The sequence below is a fragment of the Peromyscus leucopus genome, chromosome 4 (genome assembly GCF_004664715.2).
Source record: "Peromyscus leucopus breed LL Stock chromosome 4, UCI_PerLeu_2.1, whole genome shotgun sequence".
Lineage (NCBI taxonomy): Eukaryota > Metazoa > Chordata > Mammalia > Rodentia > Cricetidae > Peromyscus > Peromyscus leucopus.
In genome coordinates, this window is record NC_051066.1 from 8,641,316 (window position 1) to 8,660,538 (window position 19,223).

At 55.4% G+C, this 19,223-nt stretch overlaps 1 protein-coding gene across 1 annotated transcript; it reads left to right on the top strand.

Moving 5' to 3' along the window:
• Positions 1–1,665: 1,665 nt before the first annotated feature.
• On the top strand, positions 1,666–8,318 carry C4H9orf50 (chromosome 4 C9orf50 homolog). Its single transcript, XM_028883206.2, is given in 9 exon segments — positions 1,666–1,961; positions 1,963–2,041; positions 2,084–2,210; positions 2,350–2,434; positions 2,532–2,624; positions 5,573–5,685; positions 7,269–7,434; positions 7,550–7,691; positions 8,111–8,318. Coding segments are annotated over 9 exon segments (1,158 nt in total). The 5' UTR covers positions 1,666–1,761; the 3' UTR covers positions 8,264–8,318.
• Positions 8,319–19,223: the final 10,905 nt, after the last annotated feature.

Sequence of the window (19,223 nt, forward strand, 5' to 3'; positions counted from 1 at the left end):
GAAGACTTGCAGGTATCTGGGAGGGGCTGCCAGAGGCGGCAGGTAGGAAGATGGACTCTCCCAGCAAATAGCCCACCTCTTGGGGGGCTCTAAACTCACAGGACCTTCCAGGGCCTCACCCAGCAGACCACACACGGTGAGTGTGTTTAGAACTGATGACAGACTGAGCATAGGATATGTTTGGGGAAAAAGCAAGCCTGGAGACTGCCCCAACCCCCCCAGCCCCCAACCCCCGTCCAGTGTCGCTGAGATAACTGGCTTTCCTCCCTAATTGGGAGTTTGCTCAAAATGTGTCTTGACTGTGGATGTGGCTTGATGGTGGAACACTGGTCTACGCTACAGCAGGCCCTGCCAGGCCCTCTGTCTCATACCCAACCCTGGGGACGGGGCAGTGAAAATGGTCTTGACTCCTCCCCAGACCACTGTCAGAGGCTAGGCTAGGAGGTGGGAGAAAGTCACATGTATTTGCAGCTTGTTCCAATTCTGAGAGCAGGCTGCCAGATCCGCCTGGAATTCTACAACCATTGAGCTCTAGCCGTCCTAGGCCTCTTTCCTCCATGGTTTTCAGTCATGTGTGAGCTGCAGGTGGTAGCCCAGGTTTATAATCCCAGAACTTGGAAAACAGAGGCAGGAGGATAATGGAGTCTAGGCCAGCTTGTGCCAGGTAGGGAGACCCTTCCTCAAAATGAATGAAGAGAGAGGCAGGTGCGGGCTGTGCCTTATTCTGTAGCCCCGAGAACTGACTGGGAGAAGTTTTCTGGTTGTCCAGACCTCAAGGCTAATAAGAAGCAGAGCAGAGACAAAACTCCAAATCATGATATATTTTTGAGACAGGGTCTCACTCAACCCAGGTTGACCTTGAACTCGGTATGCATCCAAGAACAACCCTGAGTTTATTTTTTGTTAATTTTGAGGCAGGTTCTTACTATGTAGCTCCAGCTGGTCTGGAATTTGTATGTAGACCAGACTGGCCACAAACTCAGAGATGCTCCTGCTTCTGCCTCCCAAGTGCTGGAGATAAAGGTATGCGCCATCACACCCAGCAATAATCTTGAATTTTGTTTTTCAAGACAGGGTTTCTCTGTGTACCCCCGGCTGTCTTGGAACTCACAGAGACACAGCTGCCTCTGCCTCCCAAGGGCTGGGATTAAAGGTGTGCACCATCACCGCCTGTAGCCTTAAATTTAGGAGAAAAAAATTTTTATGTGTGTAAGTGTTTGGCCTACATGGCTTTGCACCACGTGGTGCCTGGTGTCCTCGGAGACTAGAAGAGGGTGCTGATCCCCCTGGAACTGGAGGTTGAAAACTGTCCTGTAGGTTTTGGGAATCGAACCCTCATCCTCTCGCTGATTCATCTCTCCAGCCTCTGCCTCCCAAATTCTGGGATCACAGGCATTGGCCGCCACGCTCAATTTCTCGCACATTCTAGGCAAACCCTCTCCCAACTGTGCTAAATGATAAGAAAGGCGGTCTTGGGCCGACAGGTGCCCGCGCCCGGTACTGTGCTAGGCGCCCGGCGTGTACTAGATCACGTCAACGTCACAGCCGCCCCCAAAGGGCTGGCGTTCCGCCGTCACCGTCTTTGCGCGCGGGCACAGCAGGGAGCGGACACAGCAGGGGATGGTCCTGCCCGAGGAGCCAGCTCCGCTGCCCCTACCCGGCGCTATGGCCTGCGGGCTGGCGCGCGACCTCCCCGCGGTCCCGCTCGCCCCCGCGCGTCCCCCAGGCGCGAAGATGTCCTGAGCTGAGCTCGGACTTACGATGTCACGGCGCCAGCCCGCAGCGGGGACCCCGGCCTACGAGCCCAAGGGGTGTCCCAACGGGGCCGCCCCCCGCCGCTGTACTCCGCTGCTGCCCCGGCTGTTCACGCCCGACCTCCGTGCCGGGCGAGAATCAGCCGGCACGTGGTGGCAGGACTGCGAGCGCCTGCCCTACCTGTCCCCCGGATCCCGTACGGGCCGCGGGCCGCGGGACCCTGCGCGCGCTGCTGCTGCCGCCGCTGCTGCCGTCTGGCACGGCCCAGGGGGCCGGGGCCCGGGGAGCCGGGGCCCGGAGGGCGGGGCCCGGGAGCGGGGCTCGGGAGACACGGCAGCCCGCGGCCCGCGACAACCCTGACACCTTCGGCGTGCTGCTGGGAAAGTTTCTACCCACCAAGTTCCGCGACTTCCTGCACCAGCTGCGCGCCAAGAGCGCGGAGCCGGAGGAGCACCGTGAGGCCGCGGGGAACGCGGGTGGGGTGGGGTGGGGTGGAGACTAGGGTCCCCAGTGAGTGAGGACCGTCTCCATCCAGCTCACTGCGCTTTCCTCCTCTTCCCCCTTCTCCTTTCCTTCCCTCTCCTCCCCTCCCAGCACCCTCAGCGCCACAGTACCCCAAGGGTGCATCAGAGCCCTACCTAGATTCGTGTCGCAGCTGCTCATTCCTCCCAGACCTGTGGTAAGTGGAGATACCTTCTTGGTCAAGGAGGCGTTGTCCTGGTTGCTACCGGAAGTGGGGCTCTGCTCCCATCAGCTGTGACCTCTTTGTCTTCAAGGGACCAATCATTGCACTCAGAGGACAGTTTTAAAGAGAAGACTACCCTGGGGCCCCCAAGAGGTGAATTCATCACAGCCAGAAAGGCCAACCCGTGAGTAGTAGTTGTGAATACACACACATGCTATAGCTTTGTGGAGCTGACTCTCTCCTTCCACCTTCATGTGTGTGGGGGGGGGGGGCAGACGGGTCGCTAGGCTTACCTGTCAATCACCTTTGTCCATTGAGGCATCTCATCTCCCCAACCCATGAGTTACGGGAGTGGGAGCAGTAAGGCATTCCTTTGCTCCCTCGTTTCCAGTCATTCACTAATGGATTTACCATGTATCCATTGATCTATCCACCTATCCATCCTGCATGCACCTCAGCTAAGAACTGGAAGCTATTGTGACTATCTCATACATCTACCCATCAGGGGCATCTACTGGCCGTGAACCTGAAACTGCCCCCTGACAGTCAGATTTCTATCTGTTCACAAATTCTCCCTGGTTATAGCTGCACGATAACTATCCTTTCATTCACTTAGAAACCCAGGTGCCAATCGCCTCTCCCCGAGTAATAAAGCTACCCGCAAGCTTACACATCTGTCTGTATCAGCATCCAGCTCCCCACCCTGAGATTCAGCCCTTCAGCTCAGAGCCCGTCATAAATCCCACGGCTGCATCCTTCTCTCATATCCTATCGTTACCCGTTTGTGAAGTTTTACTGTGTATTAAATATTAGCAGAAAGACAAAGAGAAATGGATGGAAGGAAGATCCTGGGGCACTAATGATGCCTCCCTCAACCTGGATGCTAGAGAGCTCTTAATGGAGATGGGAAAGAGACAGCAGCTTTTAAACAGGCTAGAACAAGGGTGAAGAGCACTGTCTGGGAGTTTAAGGACTAGAGACCTGGGTGGGGTGGGGTGGTCTTTAAAAAGAAAAAAATTATGCATTTTTTTAGGTATGAGTGCTCTGTCTGCATGTATGCCTGCATGCCAGAAGAGGGCATCAGATCTCATTACAGATGGTTGTGAGCCACAGTGCTGGGAATTGAACTCAGAACCTCGGGAAGAGCAGCCAGTGCTCTTAACTGCTGAGCCATCCATCTCTCTAGCCCTGGTGGTGCACATTTTTAGTTTCAGCACTCAGGAGGCAGAGGCAGGCAACTCTGTGAGTTGGAGGCCAACCTGGTCTACATAGTGACTTCCAGGGCAGCCAGGACTATGCAGTGAGACTCTGTCTCGATAAATTTAAGGAAGGAAGGACAACTGGACCGAGAGCAGGCATACACAGCAAGCATACTATTATTGTTCCATCTGTACCAATGGCAGACAATACTAATGGATCACTACGCATTTCTCTGTGAGCCTCAGAACCCTTTCTGACACGGTTCTCCAGGATCAAAGTAAAGACTAGGAGGCTGGAGAGATGCCTCAGCCATTAAGAGCCCTGGCTGCTTTTCCAGAGGACCTGGCTTCAATTCCCAGCACCCACATGGCAGCTTACAGTTGTCTGTAAGATCCAACACTCAGACATATATGCAGGAAAAGCACTAATGCACACAAAACAAAAATAAGTAAATCATTACAAAAAAACATAGACTAGAATTGGACACTTATTTGTATGCAACATTCCCTTGGTACATTAGATCACTCCAGTGATCTTCCCTAGGCAGGGAAGCTATGATCTCACACTGGCAGGCAGAGCTAGGAGATGCCTAAGCTTGGCCCTGTGGCCAGGACAGAGATGAGGTTTGTATGCGTCCAACTGTGGCCTAAGTGAGCCCAAACGCCTATAGCCAGGTTCTACCCTAGTCATCCCAGCTGCGTGGCTCTTTGATGGACAGATGAGAAACACACCCTCTGCGTTCACAAAAAGATGACACAGGATAAGTGGGTACAGAGGTGTAAATGTGTGTGCCCAAGGTGAAAGTGCAGTGGGTCATTTCCGAGTGACTGAGTAACCAAGCTTGCAGGCCAGCCCCTGAGGGAGAGACGAAAACACATCTAACCTTTTTATCTATTACATATAAATATGCCATGCCCTTTAGGGAGCACAAGCCCATGACAGGCCCTGTTCCAGGTGCTTCCCCACACGGGGTGTTCCGCTCTCCCAGCTCCGGTGACGGCGGAATGATCCCGCCTGTAACACAGCATATGACCGGGAGGAGAAAAGTGAGAAGTGGAGCCTTGAGGACAGTGTGCCCCAGCTCCCACGGCCTCGGTGGTACAATGGAGAGTGACAGCTGCCGTAACAGCTTGAAGCTAGAGATGTTCCCTCTGCCCGGCATCCTCTCGGCAGGAAGCTCCCGCAGCCCACCCTGCCTCTTCACGCCAGTCCTGAGAAAGGGGTGGGGCACCATGATCTCCTTATTTTTATCTACTTATTTGTCCCTGCACGGTCTCACATAGCACTCACTGTGGAACTGAGGATGACCTTGAACCTCTACCTCCCAAGCATCCCACATGGCACTGTGCCTGGCTTGACCTCCATTTCACAGATGAGGAGGCAGGTTGCAGTCTGTTAGGACCTCTTGCTTCCTGAGTGCAAAGTCCTGCCCTCTGGCATGATGTTTGAGTGACAGCTGTGGGCCAGAGAACTCTGTGCCTCAGTCTCCCCACCTATAACTGGGAGCAGTAACGGCTTCATGGGCACTGTGCAGGTTTGGTGGGATAGAGCACGTCACACTATAAGCCAGAAGAAGCCCTTGGAAAAGGCCAGCTGATGTGCCTAGAGCAGATCATCTGCCGCCAAGCAAGAGCAGATCTCTCAAAGATTTGGGGGGTGTGGTGTGCACATGCACCCTGGTGCCTGCAGAGGCCTGAAGAGGGCCTCAGAGACGCCTAGAGATGAAGTCACTGGCAGTTGTGAGCTGACAGTTGTGGGTGCTAGAACCAAATCCAGGTCTTCTGCAAGAGCAGGAGTACACTCCTAATCACTGGGCGTCTCTCCAGCCCCGTCCAAGATCTTCCAGGAGCCCCGGCTCCCATACCCTCTCATCTCCCTCAGCAGACTCCACAGCACACAGGTCCCCAAAGTGAAGACTCTACTCATTCACAGCCCCTCTGGAGAAGGCTCCAGGCCTCGCAGACGCTATTGTCCTTTTCGGGTGCGATTTGCCGACGAGACCCTGCAGGACACTGCACTCCGCTATTGGGAGCGCAACCGTGCAGGTGAGCAGACAACTGCTTCTAGAGCCCTGAGTTCCAGAAAACTCCTGCCGGGAGTGCAGAGGTCAGAGGCTGTGGCTCTGGATCCTCCAAGAGCCAGGTAGGCCATTGACTCCAAAGAGGAGGGGTTGGGGATGTAGCTCAGTGGTAGAGCGCTTGCCTAGCAAGTGCAAGGCCCTGGGTTCGGAAGACTCCCAAGAGGAAGTACCTATAGAGACCTTTTCAGAAGATGTCAAGGTGGTTGTCAAGGACGAAGTAGGGGTCCTGAGAGCCAGCAGAGGTGAGTGGCATCAGGCAGGTGGTGTCAAGGACTATGACCCAGGAAACAATGGCAGCCAGGCCTGGCTGCCATGAAAGAGTCCTTCCTTGCTGCCACTCCAGCATGCACAGCCTCTCATTCCCTCAGCAGCTTCCTGAAGCAGCTGCTTGACAAATTCTTGAAAGTAGACCCCAGGGTCAGGCTGACCAGATGTCTAGACTCTGAGAAGAGGGAGTCTGTTCTCTTGAGAACTGCTGCAAGGGTCCAACAGAGAAATTCAGAAACCCCGGCATCTCCACTCTCAGGATGAATGCAATGGCGGACACTTGGTTTCCTTTGACATTTCTGACTGGGTGCAAGGAGACAGGCAGAATAACGAGGAAGACAAGCGGTCACCACACACCCCACTTTCCTGGTACTTGGGGCTCAGTGGCCCCCGGTACCTCACCTTACCGTAACTCAAGAGTTAGAGAAGCCCAGCTTCTGGCTAGTCATATTTTGTACGCGTGTGTGTGTGTGTGTGTGTGTGTGTGTGTGTGTGTCAAAAAATACAATTTCAACTAGTGGACTTAAGAGCTTTTGTGCCTAGGACTAGCAATATTGATTTATTGTTCTTTTTGGAGACAGAATCTCATGTATCCCAGGCTGTCCCACTACATAGCCAAGGATGACCTTGAAATATCGATCCTCCTGCCTCCACCTCCCAGCTGCTAAGGTTACAGGCATGAGCTACTGCCACATCTCACCTCTGCTTCTGGTTATTTGATTGATGAAAAAACTGAGGCAAAAGGTGTTTGTGAAAGAGCCATGTAAGCCTAGAATAGAGGTCAGAATGTTCCAGAAGTCCAAGGACAGGCCAAGCACTGTGGCCATACCCCATGGCACCAGGACTCAGCATGTGCTTTCTTATGCTTTCCTGTCTGAGGCAAACCCTGGGACTCTCAGGTTCTAGGAAAAGCACCCTGAGACACCCCTCCCTCCATCTCTGGCAGATTCTTGGCATCCTCTCTGGAATTTCTGTGGTGGGGTGCCTGGCCCTCCCACTTCAGAAAAAGGGGTCCATTGGAGGTTGGAGCAGGAGCAGGAGCAGGGGCAGGGCAGGGCACAGTTTGGGAACAGCAGCAACAGTCACGGGAGGTAGTTTTAAAACCCAGGACTTCTCTGGAGGCAGCCAGAAGGCACGAGGGAGCCTGTGGTTGCCATGGAGACAGGGCTCCGTCTAGCCTTGCCAGCCAGAGGGAGGAGGGAGGGTGGGGGCGTCGGTGTGCCCCTCCCCCGGGGAGGGGACAGGGAACTCACTCTGCTCCCCGCTCTCTCTCTCTCCTAGTCCGGCAGAATATCTTTCCATGTGAGCAGACGTCTTTGCCGGCTGTGTCCGCATCAGAGCGGGTGCTTGGAAGTGTTGGGAGATGGCTGGAGAGTCTGCCCAGAGCCCTGTGTCCCAGGGCCCAAGACACTGTGGCCGGCTCCTCGTGCTGGAACTGCCCCCGAGTGTGAGGCTCTGGGTAGAGGAAGCAGGAGGGGTGTGGTCCAGGCCCTCCCGGTACAAACTGTAGATGGATCTGGGACTCGGGGTCACAAAACCAGAGACTCCTATCTCCCCACCAGGTCAGCTCAGGAACCACAGCTCTACCTTTCTGAGGACGCCACCATGAGCAGCCGCCTACCCTTCATCTCCAGGGCCACCACCTTGCCAAGGCCACGGGGAGGCCTCAGGACCTTCCTGGACACCCCTAACACTATGGAGCAGGTGGGCAAATTGCCCTGTCCCCGGAACCAGAAGCTGGTGGGCAGCCCGGGCAGCTGGCCACCAGAAGCCACAGCCCTGAATGACTCTGTAGGGGACCCTCTCAGCTGAGTCACCGAGGGGCTGACTGCTTGGCCTTGTGTGGCCCAGCCTCCCTCAGTGAGGAGCCCTGCAGGCAATGGGGAGGAGGTGCTTAAGCCAGGCCATTAGCTGCTCTGCTGCCAGTGAGTGGGCGCGCTGTGCTAGGCCAGCTGCAGAATCACCTGAGCCCTCGGGGACCTGTCTCCTCCCACCCGAGCCCCCCCATGGGGGGGGGGGGGGGCTGTCTCCTCCCACCTGGGCCTTGGAGGACCTGTGTCCTCCCCGTCTCCTCCCTGAGGTCCCCTTGGCAGTGCCCAGCTGGGCAATCCTTCTCACTCTAGGAGTCCTTTCTGCCCAGCTTGGTGCTGCAATCCGTCCTGAGGAGAGGCCACCCTAAGGGCTACCGTCTCCTGCCGTCCACAAACCGGCAGCAGGCTCAGAGGTGGATGCCTGCTGGAGGCCCAGCTCAGGGGTGTAACCAGGCCAGGCAATGAGAAGCGTGCTCCCTCACCCCACAAATAAACACACCTCCCAGGTGGCTGAGATGGATCGCTAGGTCTCCCAATACAAGCCACTCTGGGTGCCTGGTTTGGGACCCCTCGGGGTTCCTGGGTGGGGGAGGTAAGGGTGGACTCACATCTGGGATGAAGCTGAAGAGGGTGAGGTGTTGGAGGTGGAGAGGACAGGGCATCCCAGGAGTTCAGCCCGCGATCCAGGGAATGCTTGCCTGGGCGGTGCCCAACTCACTGCACAATCTCGAACCTAGATCGGTTCACACCTGAAGTAGACCCCCAGCCATTATCTTAGCCCGGGGCAGTGGAGAAACAACTCAACTCCTTCTGGTCTCTAGTGCCAGAGGCTTCTCTGCCCACCATCTGGTAGAGGGTGAGGGTATCCAGACCCTAGCCCAGGAAAAATTACCCCGTGTGTGGGCAAACCTTAGCCCTCTTAGCCTGATAAAGTGTTCAAAGCCACATGGGGAAGTGGCCCGAGACAGGATGGCAGGCATCTCCTAGAGTTTATTTGCTGCATTAACCTAGCCACCTCCATACACCTGGGTGCCCTACCACACCATGTCCCAGCCCCTGGAGGAAACTTGGGAGCCTCCCTCCCTTTGGAGGCTCGCCTTGTCCTTGTGCTCTGGCCAGGTCTTTATCGCCACCTGCTGGCCCGTGAAGAAACAGCTCGGACTCGCCGCGGAGCTCGGTCTAACCGCGAGGACAGGATGCTAAAGCGGGGTTGGGCTGGACTGGGCTGGTCATCTTCGGGACCAGGTGGGCTGGGGATGGTGAAGGGCTGAAGAAAGGTAGATCTGGACCTGGCTTGCGGCGCGATGCAGCAGCGTCCCCAGCGCTGGGCTGGAGCTTGGCTTGGTTCTCTTTCTGGGCTTTCAGGCTGCGATCCAGAACGAGGGCTCCCAGTTTCCCCGGAGTGCTGCGGGCCGCGGGTGCCCTCTCTGCCTCGGCTTCCCCGACCGCCTGCAGCGCCGCGTCGCGCCGCGCGGGGGCAGTATTGGCCTGGCTTTAGGCCGCAAAACTTCATCTATCGCCCGGGATCGGAAACTTTCCTTAGCGCGGCGCCCACTGTGGATCCCTGAATCCCGGGCTCCCCCCGCCAGACCGTGGGGAGCCTGGCCTCCAACCTGAGACCCGGGACATGGCCACCATGGAGAATCTGAGAACTTATGGAGCAGACCCACGCAGGGAGAGGGACTTGGACGCTGAAGCAGGACAAAATGCAGAGGCATGAGGCACACAGCACACACACACCACTACATACCACATACACTACAGAGACCCCACACACCGGAGGCCTCAGGCACAGAAGCAGGACACAGGGAGGCACACATACACCAGAGACCCCACACACAAAGAACAGCACATACCACCTGGAGACCCCACACGCAGGGAGAACACCCCAGACAAACACCATACCACAGCAATGGAGACCCCACACACAGAACCACACCACACATTCACAACAGATGCAGCCAAGGTATAAAACACACAGTAAACACACTCTATGCACACCATTTATAGACCCCATGCATGGAGGAGCACACCACACAAGACCACACATTCCACATAGCTACTCCACATATATGGGGACACACCACAGATACACATGGACATGGAAAGGCACACATAACACAACACATGGAGAAATGCTGATGCAACACCCCCCCCCACACACACACACAGGGAGATGCATGCAAACCACTGGTGGGCACATCACACACACACACACACACACACACACACACACACACACACAGAACACACTGACACATCGGACCATACACATGGCACACAGACACCACACCCACCCACATGGAGAAGACAGGCATGCATACACCAGAGACACCACACACAGAGTGCATGCCACAGAATCAGAGATAACACACTTCAGAACGTGTTGCGCAGTGAAGCATGCATGCACCATGGGCCTCTGCACTACCAGGGTCCTGCAGGCCCTCAGAGGTGTTATCTACATGACAGCTATGACATGCCAGTTCATGTGCCGCCTGAACTTAGGTGACAAGAAGAGGCTGGGAATGCTGAGGCAGGGGAAAGACCCTTTTCAGATGACTTAGTCCTAGGTCCTCCGTCCTGGGAGTGATTACATTCTCCTTCCCAGAGTACTCATGGGCCTGCCTATTGGTCTGTTTTGTTTGGTGTCTGTGTGCTGTGTGCTGACCACCACAGGCCATCTCTCAAGGCGGGGAGCTGGGACTGTTGGGGTGACAGGTGGTGTCCCCTCTACAGGGTGGGACAGGAGGCTGTGCTTCTTTCTCTGGAATGTTCCCTGCCTTGTGAGCCTCTGCACACTCGGGAGGTGGTTCCTTAGGCCTAGAAGTGAGGGGTGTTGCTTATGCTGTGCTATGTGGGGGGAGCTGGGTCCAGTCCCCCTCAGTGTGGGGCTGGAGAGATGGCTCAGTGGTTAAGAGTACTTGCTACTCTTGCAGAGGACCCGGGTTCGGTTCCCAGCGCCCACATCCGGCTGTTTACAACTGTCTGTAACTTCAGCTCCTCTTCTGGACTTCTGGACTCAGTAGTCACTTCACCCACATTCAGTTGTGAGCACCGCACGCATGTACACAATTAATTTTTTTTTCTGACACAGGGTTTTTCTGTGTAGCCCTGGCTGTCCTGGAACTCACTCTGTAGATCAGACTGGCCTCAAACTCACAGAGATCCTCCTGCCTCTGCCTTCCTATGCTGGGATTAAAGGTGTGGGACACTATGCCTGGCTTTAAAAATAAAAATCTTGGAGAGGGAATGAAGCCAGGTGGTGGTGGTGCATGCCTTTATCTCAGCACTCAGAAGGCAGAGGCAGGAGGATCTCTGTGAGTTCCAGGACAGCCAGAGCTATATACGGAGAAACTCTGTCTTGGAAAACCATAAAAATAAATAAATATAAATAAAAATAAATAATAAAAATAAATAAATAATAAATAATAATGATAAATAATAAAAAATAAATAAAATCTGTATCTTCAAAAAAGAGAACCCTCCTCTATGGGGCTGGAGAGATGGCTCAGCAGTTAAGAGCACTGGCTACTCTTCCAGAGGACCTGAGTTCAATTCCCAGCACCCACATGACAGCTCACAACTGTAACTCCTGTTCCAGGAGATCTGATACCCTCACCAATGTACATGAAGTACAAATAGAACTTTTAAAAAAGAGGGAATGCTAATGAGAGAGAGCTGGGTACGGTGGCATACAGCTTTAAGCCCAGCATCTGAGAGGTGGAAGTAGGTAGATCTCAGAGTTCGAGGCCAGCCTGGTGGTCTACATAGTTCCAGGTAACCCTGAGCACCCCAAGTCCAGAGAACAAAGACAAGAGACTGACTCATTTTGCTGAAGCCTGCCAGGCCTCAGCTGTAAGTACATGGTTTCTTCAGAAGCCATGCTCAGGAGAGCTCTTCCCTGGGAAACCGAGGCTCAGAAAGGTCTGATCCATCCTCAGGGACACAGTTATGCAGTATTGCTCCCACTGGAGACTGCATGTCCTTCTCTGCCCCCGCCCCTGCCCCCATGAGTAGGGAGGCTCTGAAGACCCAGCAGGGAGGGAACTTGGCAGACTGGCCTGAGGAAGGCTGACTTCAAGAAGGTGTGGATATGGAACCGCAGGTCTCCGGGAGTCGGAAGATTCCCTGGAAGTCAAGCAGGGCCCTCACAGAAGGTGGCAAGTCCAGATGGGCCTAGGGGAGAGGATTTCCAGTGATGCTAGGCCTGCTGGTGCTCCAGGGACACCAGTTACCATTCTGCCATAATTCCAGAAGGGCTAAGATCTTGCGTCCCCCAAGCTCTCATAGAGAGTTCAATTGGGCTGGGCGGTGATGGTGCAGCTGGGGCGGCGGCAGCGGCGGCGGCGGCGGCGGTGACAGCGCACGCCTTTAATCCCAGCACTCAGGACGCAAAGGCAGGTGGATCTCTGTGAGTTCAAGTCTAGCCTGCTCTACAGAGCGAGTTCCAGGACAGCCAAGACTGGTGTGTGTGTGTGTGTGAGACCTCAGTTGGATATGCTGGTGTTGTCAGTGGGGCTTCTGAGAGCTGATGAGGTTATAAGGCAGTCCCTCCAGACCAAGTGTCCCATGGGAGAGACCACTGGCCCATGTTGGTAGTGCAAGGTGAACAATTCTGGGCCGGAGAGAGAGCTCTAGTTAAAACCCCAGCTGTTCTTACAGAGGACCAGGAGTAGGTTCCTAGCACGCCCATGGCTGCTCACAACTGTCTAACTCTAGTTCCAGGGAACCAGATGCCTTTTTATGGCCTTAATGGGCAACAGTCATGCACACCCACACACATCAGAATGAGTGGGGGAGGGGCTGTCTATAGCCAGCAGGGACTGCCGCACCTCCTGGCTGCGCTTCACGGCTCATGGCCTTGAACTTTGGCCTCCAGACACTGAATGAATTTCTGCTCTGTGTTGTCCCCCAAGTCTGGGGAACTCGCTACAGCAGTTTGTCTCCTGAAGGGCCGACTAAGCACCCAGTACAGGCCATACAGATGCTGCCCCACCCCTGAGCTCATGGTGGGTACTAGGTTGTCCAGCACTGCCTTCAGGAGCCCATGGCCCAGTGGAGGCTCTGGGGACCCTGTAGGGATGGGGACTTGCCAAGTCGGCATGAGAACAAAAGGACTGACTGGCTATGACTACATAGCCCAGGCTAGCCCAGAACTCTTGAAAATCCTTCTGCCTCAGCATTCCTCGTACTGGGATTACAGACATGAGCCACACCAAACCTGTTCCCTAAGTCACTTCTAGAACATCTGTTTCCATAATATCAGGGCAACGAGGAATCAGCCGCTGAGATGGACCTGGGGCCTGCTTCTGAAGCAATGGCGGCAAGGAGCCCCGAGGACCAGAGGAGTACCTGCGTGTGCAGACCAAGGACTGTCCTCTTCCACACCGAGCTGGCCTCCGCTTGAGAGAGGGAGACTTGGGGAAGTAGGCAGCATCTCCTCTGTAAGAGGGGTTATGTAACTGGAGGGAGCTTACACAGCTAAGCATCAGATAAGAGGCTTCTCGGGAGCTGTGGTGGGCTTTGCAGATGCTGTCCCCTGATGCCGCTTGCGGCAGCCACGGTCAATCCCACGGTCAGTCCCACGGTGTTCCTCAACGTCTTGGCAAAGGTCAGGCCCTTGGGCCTCGCCTCAGAGCTGTTTGCAAATGAAGTTCTAATGACAGAAAGCTTTCCTGCTCTGAGCACTGGAGAGAAAGGATTTGGACATAAGGACTCCTCCTTTCACAGTCACTCCAGGATTCATGTGCCGGGGTGGTGACTTCACACGCCGTAATGGCACTGGCGGCAGGTCCATCTCCGAGGAGAAATTTGAAGCATACAGGTCCTGGCATCTTATCCACGGCAGATACTGGACCAAACACAAATGGATCGCAGTTGTTTAGCTTCACCGCCAAGACTGAGTGGCTGGATGCGAACGTGTGGCCTTTGGGGAGGTGAAAGATGACATGATCGTGTGGAAGCCGTGGAGCGTTTTGGTCCAGGAATGGCAAGGCTAGCAAGATCACCATTGCCAACTGTGGACAACTCTAATTCTCTTGACTTGTGGGCATCTTACCCACCAGGCCATCCCTTCTGTAGCTCAGGCGGGCACCCCCACCCCATCTGTTTGCAGTACCCTGTAATCTCTGCTCTCACGGGAAGTCCTTCGTTCTGTATCCTCCTCATTCCCCCCAAGTCTAGCTGGATTGCAATGTTAAGTTTATTATTATGAATAAAAACTAAATAAGAAAAGGGGGTGCTGTGATAGGCAGAGAAGCTGCCTAGATTTTCCAGAACCGCCCAGATGTTCTGCAGTCAAGAGGGCAAAGCCCTGGAAAGGCAAAGCTGTAACTACTGGCCCCTGCTGACCTGTCTGGCTAGCCCCGCCCACTGCTGGGCCGTCCTTCACTTCCTGCTTCCTCCATCTGTACTGTCCTCCCTCCTGGGGGAACACAGCCTTTCTGACTGGCAGGAGGAGCAGGTCCCTGGAGGTGTCACCTTTTTCTGCTGCCCCCCAAAGCTTGTCATAGGACTGTCTGGGTATAAGCTGGCATCAGGAGGGAGGTCGGGAGAGAACGCCAACTCTCATCTATATCCACTGTCAAGGCATGCATATGTGTCCAGGACAGAGTGTGTGAAAGTCAGAAGGCCCAGGAAGCAGGGAGGAGATGCCTGGCCCAGCCTCTTGGGCTGAGTAACCCAGCTTCCCAGCCTTGGGTCAAAGTAGCATTGCACAGAGCATTTGCTGATTTTACAGAAATCCTGCTTTCTAGCTGGTACAGTGGTTGTGATTCCAGCACTCAGGAGGTAAAGACAGCATCAGGAGTTAGAGGCCAGCCTGGGCTACATGAAACTCTCTTAAAAACAAAACCGGGGGCTGTAGCTAGCTCAGCAATTAAGACCACTAGCTGCTCTTGCAGAGAACCCCAATTCTGTTCCCAGCACCCACGTGGCAGCTCACAACCATCTGTACCTCCAGTTCCAGGGGACCTGGCGCCTTCTTCTGTCCTCCTCAGGCACCAGAAATGACTGTAGTACACAGATATGCATGCAGGAGAAACCAGTTGTACACATAAAATCAAAACAAATCTTTGAACAAACAAGCAAATGCAGACTTTGTAAGTCTGCCTGCCTGGGATGAGAGGCTTTCAAGGCCGTTGAACTGTACGGATAGAGACACTGAGCTCCCGAGGATCTCATGGCAAGTGTGGGTGTTCTGATCGCCCTGTGAGGAGCCGTGGACCCTCTGTCCATACTTCCAGGCCTCCACACAGCCCCTCTCCTTCTCTGATCTCAAGGCCTGCCACAGAGGAAGCAAAGGGACTGGGTGATTTCATAGGAGACTCAGAGAGGTACAGCCACTGGGTGAGGGTCACACAGCTGAGCCAATGAACTCATGCAGATTGTCTGTCGGGAGCAGGCCCTGACCACCCAGGAAACTGGACACGAATGCCTCTCTGTGTCTTTTTCTTCTCCCCACGGCCAGGCAGGGGAACTCCACATCAGAAGGTGGGGGTTGGGTACAGGTTCTCCCAGGCTGATGGAGCTGGAAAGAGACCTCGGGCAGGAGAGGTGCCTGGTCCCCTAGGTTCCAGCACCAGGAACCTGGGCCTGTCTGGGCTCCAGGGAGGGCTGAGATCTATGGCTAAGAAGCCTGGGCTACCATTTTTGGTTTGAGTCTTAGGCTTAAAGCATTATTTGATATGTGTGTGTGTGTGTGTGTGTGTGTGTGTGTGTGTGTGTGTTTTGTTTGTTTATTTTTGTTTGTTTTTGTTTGGCTTTGCTGTTTTGAGACAGAATTTCTCTGTGTAATTCTGTCTGTTCTGGAGCTCCAGGCTGGCCTCAAACTCCCAGAGATCCTCCTGCCTCTGCCTCCTGAGTACTGGAATTTAAGGTATACATCACCACACCTAGCCCTTATGGGTGTGTTTTTAAATTTTTATTTTATATGTATGTGTATATGTGCATCAGGTGTGTGCAGTGCTCACAGAGGCCAGAAGAGGGCATCAGGTCCCCGGGAACCAGAGTCACAGGGGCTTGTGAGCCACCTGATGTGGGTGCTGGGGACACAAATTTCACTCAGCAGGCTGCTTTTCCCTGAGCACATACATGAGTGGGTGCCTGTGGCAGGTCTGTGGAGTAGCCAGTCACCACCAGCCAACCTCCAGAGCCCTGTAATGCCAGCCTCCAGCCCTGAAGACAAGATCCGACAGGGACAGACTCCAGGTGCTAGGGACCAAAGACCTTCTGTGTCCAGTACAACATTTCCCAACACATGCTCTTACAGTTAATTCCAGGACCTTTTAAAACTGGTACACACACACACACACACACACACACACACACACACACACACACCTGCTTAGGGCCCTCCACGGCTGCCCACTGTGGTAAGAGTTCGGTAGCTGAAACCTGGGCGGCTCCGGTGCCATCATCTTGCTCCTCACACTAGCAGTACCGAGAGGTTGGGCCGCTCACACAAGGTCACGTGGCTAGGAAGTCACTGATGGAGGATCCAAGCAGGCGGTCTGGCCCAGGCCACATCCCTAACAAATCACACAAGTGTGCATGCCCTAGTGTGCACACGTGTACACACACCACCTCCTCGTTCAGGTCTGGGGCCTGGGTGGACAGCTCTGGCTAAGCAGCGAGGCAGGGAGGCAGGCGTGGGCTGGAGACTCCAGTCCCTTCCGAGGCCCAGCTGCAGATGTCTGGGAAGGGCCAGCAAGAGGTGGTGCAGACGCGACAGTGAGGGACAAGAGGACAGTGGGGCTCCCCCCTCCCCTCTGCTATCCTTCTCCCAGCCCAGGGCCCCATCTCCTACCCACAGCACCCTCCCACACCCCTCTCCAGCCTCCTCTCCCTCCTGGCCAGCATGTCTGCCCCTTTCTTCCCTTCCCTCTGTCCCCTCTCCCCGCCCCTCCCCCACCGCAGCCAGGGTGTTTTGTCTACCCCACCACCAGCTGACCACGCTCTGGAGAAGCCACACAGTCCTGTCCCTGGGACTGAGGAGGGGGGCTGCCTACCCCTCGCAGGAGCCTTAGCCCCAGGCTGAGCCCACAGCCCAAGCAGGACCCAGGGCAGCCAGCTGTCCAAGCTGGGGGAAGAGAGAATGTCTCCTTCATGCAGGGATCTCCCTAGTTCGTGGGGTTGAGACCCTAATAATGTTTCCAGTGGCTCCTGAGGTTTAATTTAACTTGCAAATGCCCCCTTTGATCTCCCTCCTTTGGTCGTTGGGTGCTGGGTGGAGCGTGGCTGGGAAGGGCCTGGACACAGGCCAGCCCCTCAGCAGCTGCTCCCAGCCAGGCTGTTTCTTCAGTGGGGTGAAGGCCTGCCCGCTCAGGTTGGATTCCTGATGCTTAGTATGGACACCCCTGCTTACCACCCTACTCTCCGCCACCAGCATCCACTAGGCACTTCTCCAAGCCCCATGGTGGGTCCTCTGCCCTCCCCTTCTCCTCAGCTTCTGCCCCCACCCCACCCCCGTTTCTTCCTCCTTTTTTTTTTTTTTTGAGACAGGGTTTCTCTGTGTAGCCCTGGAACTCATTCTGTACACACCAGGCTGGCCTCGAACTCAGAGATCTGCCTGCTTCTGCCTCCCTAGTGCTGGGATTAAAGACATGCACCCGCCCCCCAGCGGTCTCTGGTTTCTTTATGCTTTGCTCTTGAACCAAATTCATCTGTGCCCCAGGGCCTTTGCACACGCCCCCCTCTAACTTGTACTTGATAGCCCTGTTGAATTTGACTGAGCATGGGATCCGAGATGCCTCTTTCAGGGGAGCTTTCCCACACTCAGAACAGAGCTTTTCTCGCACCCTTCCAGACGAGGAACAGTTCTCAATGGACACCCCCCCCCCCAAGCCTGCCTTCCTGTGGGCAGAGCCTGCACATGCTGGCCAGAGGCTGGACCCTATCCGTGGGCATCTCATCTCCTGGGTCTGGGGGGAGGGGCGGGGTCCCGAGCCCTGTGCTCGCTGTCTGCGGATTCTGCCAGGAGCCTCTGGGCTCGCAGGGCTCACATTCATTTCACGCTATCTGACTTCCGTGATTATCTGATTTTTCCAGGAAGGAATTTTAAATCTCCAGGCTGAGGAGGTGTCCCATCCCACCAGCCCAGATGCACCTGGTGCCCTGGGGGAGGCTTGGGAAAACGGCCCCTCCCCAGCAAGTGAGCCTGGTACAGAGGAACCTCAAGGGCTCTGTAACTACAGCCTCGGGCCAATAACATGGGCTGCGTGTGTGTGTGTGTGTGTGTGTGTGTGTGTGTGTGTGTGTGTGTGTGTGTGTGTTTCTGCGTGCACGCACCCTGTGTGTGTGGCATGCACATGGGGAAATGCTCAGGACTCAGACAAACCAGCTTAAATTGTGACTTCCAGTGAACCCAACTCTCCATCACAGTACAGCCCCCCACCGCGCCCCCTTTAAAGGGTAGGTTTGCCTATGTAGCCTTGGGTGGCCCAGAACTCACTGTGTAGAACAGGCTGGCCTCAAACTCAAAGAGATCCGCCTGTCTCTGCCTCCCGAGAATTCCCAGCCCCACCCGGCTTCATCCTGGCCATCCGGCTTCATTCTGTGCACATCAGTCGCCCCCCTGTGTAGGGACGAGATGACCGCACCTTCAACCTCTCTCTCACCTCCAGCCTCCCTCTGTGTGGGCGGGTTCCCTGCCTGGAACAGGGCACTGGATCTGGCCCTGCCATCTCTGCCAGAGGCAGTGGTGACATCTCCAGGGTCTCAGGCCAGAGCTGTCATCCTGCTCAGCACCCAAGCTTGTTTTCACCAGGCCACGTGACATGGTGCCTCAGTTTCCCCCTGTGTAAAATGGAGGAGCTATGTGCACCGGAGGGGGTGGTCTGTACTGCCGTTCCAGTGTCTGCCCAGGCAGTTCCCAGCCTGTCTCACCCACAATCCTCTTGCAAGTGTCTGGTGTGGGTGTCAAGGTCAGAGCCTACTGCCTATCTACTTTCCCTGAGGACTGTGTGACTTGGGGCAAGTCACCTGCCCTCTCTGAACTTGTAAAAAGTTACATGGGCCCTGCACCAGGGTCGGCCGTGTGTGGGCAGCTAGAGTGGTTTCTAGTGGTTTCTACAGAGGGTAGAGCTAACCTCCCCAAAGACCTCTCCCCGAGACCAGCCCCAGCCTGGGAGACAGGGAGGCCGGCAGCTGGGGAAGCTGAGGCCCAGAGACAGGCAGTGGCATGCGCGAGGTCACACAGCTCAGCCCCACGTCCTCCCTCCCCTGGCCTGCAGGGACTCGCCGGAGCCCAGATCGGCCTCCCGGGGGTCGGCTCCCAGCCGGGATGAAAGGGAGCCCGGCGAAGCACCTCCTCTAGGCCCGCCCGCCCCTTCCGCAACCGGATCCCGCGGCGGCCGCTTTGATGTCCCGGCCCTCGCTGGGGAGGGCGGCCCGGGGGACTGCCAGGGCCGACTTGAAAGGGTGAGCC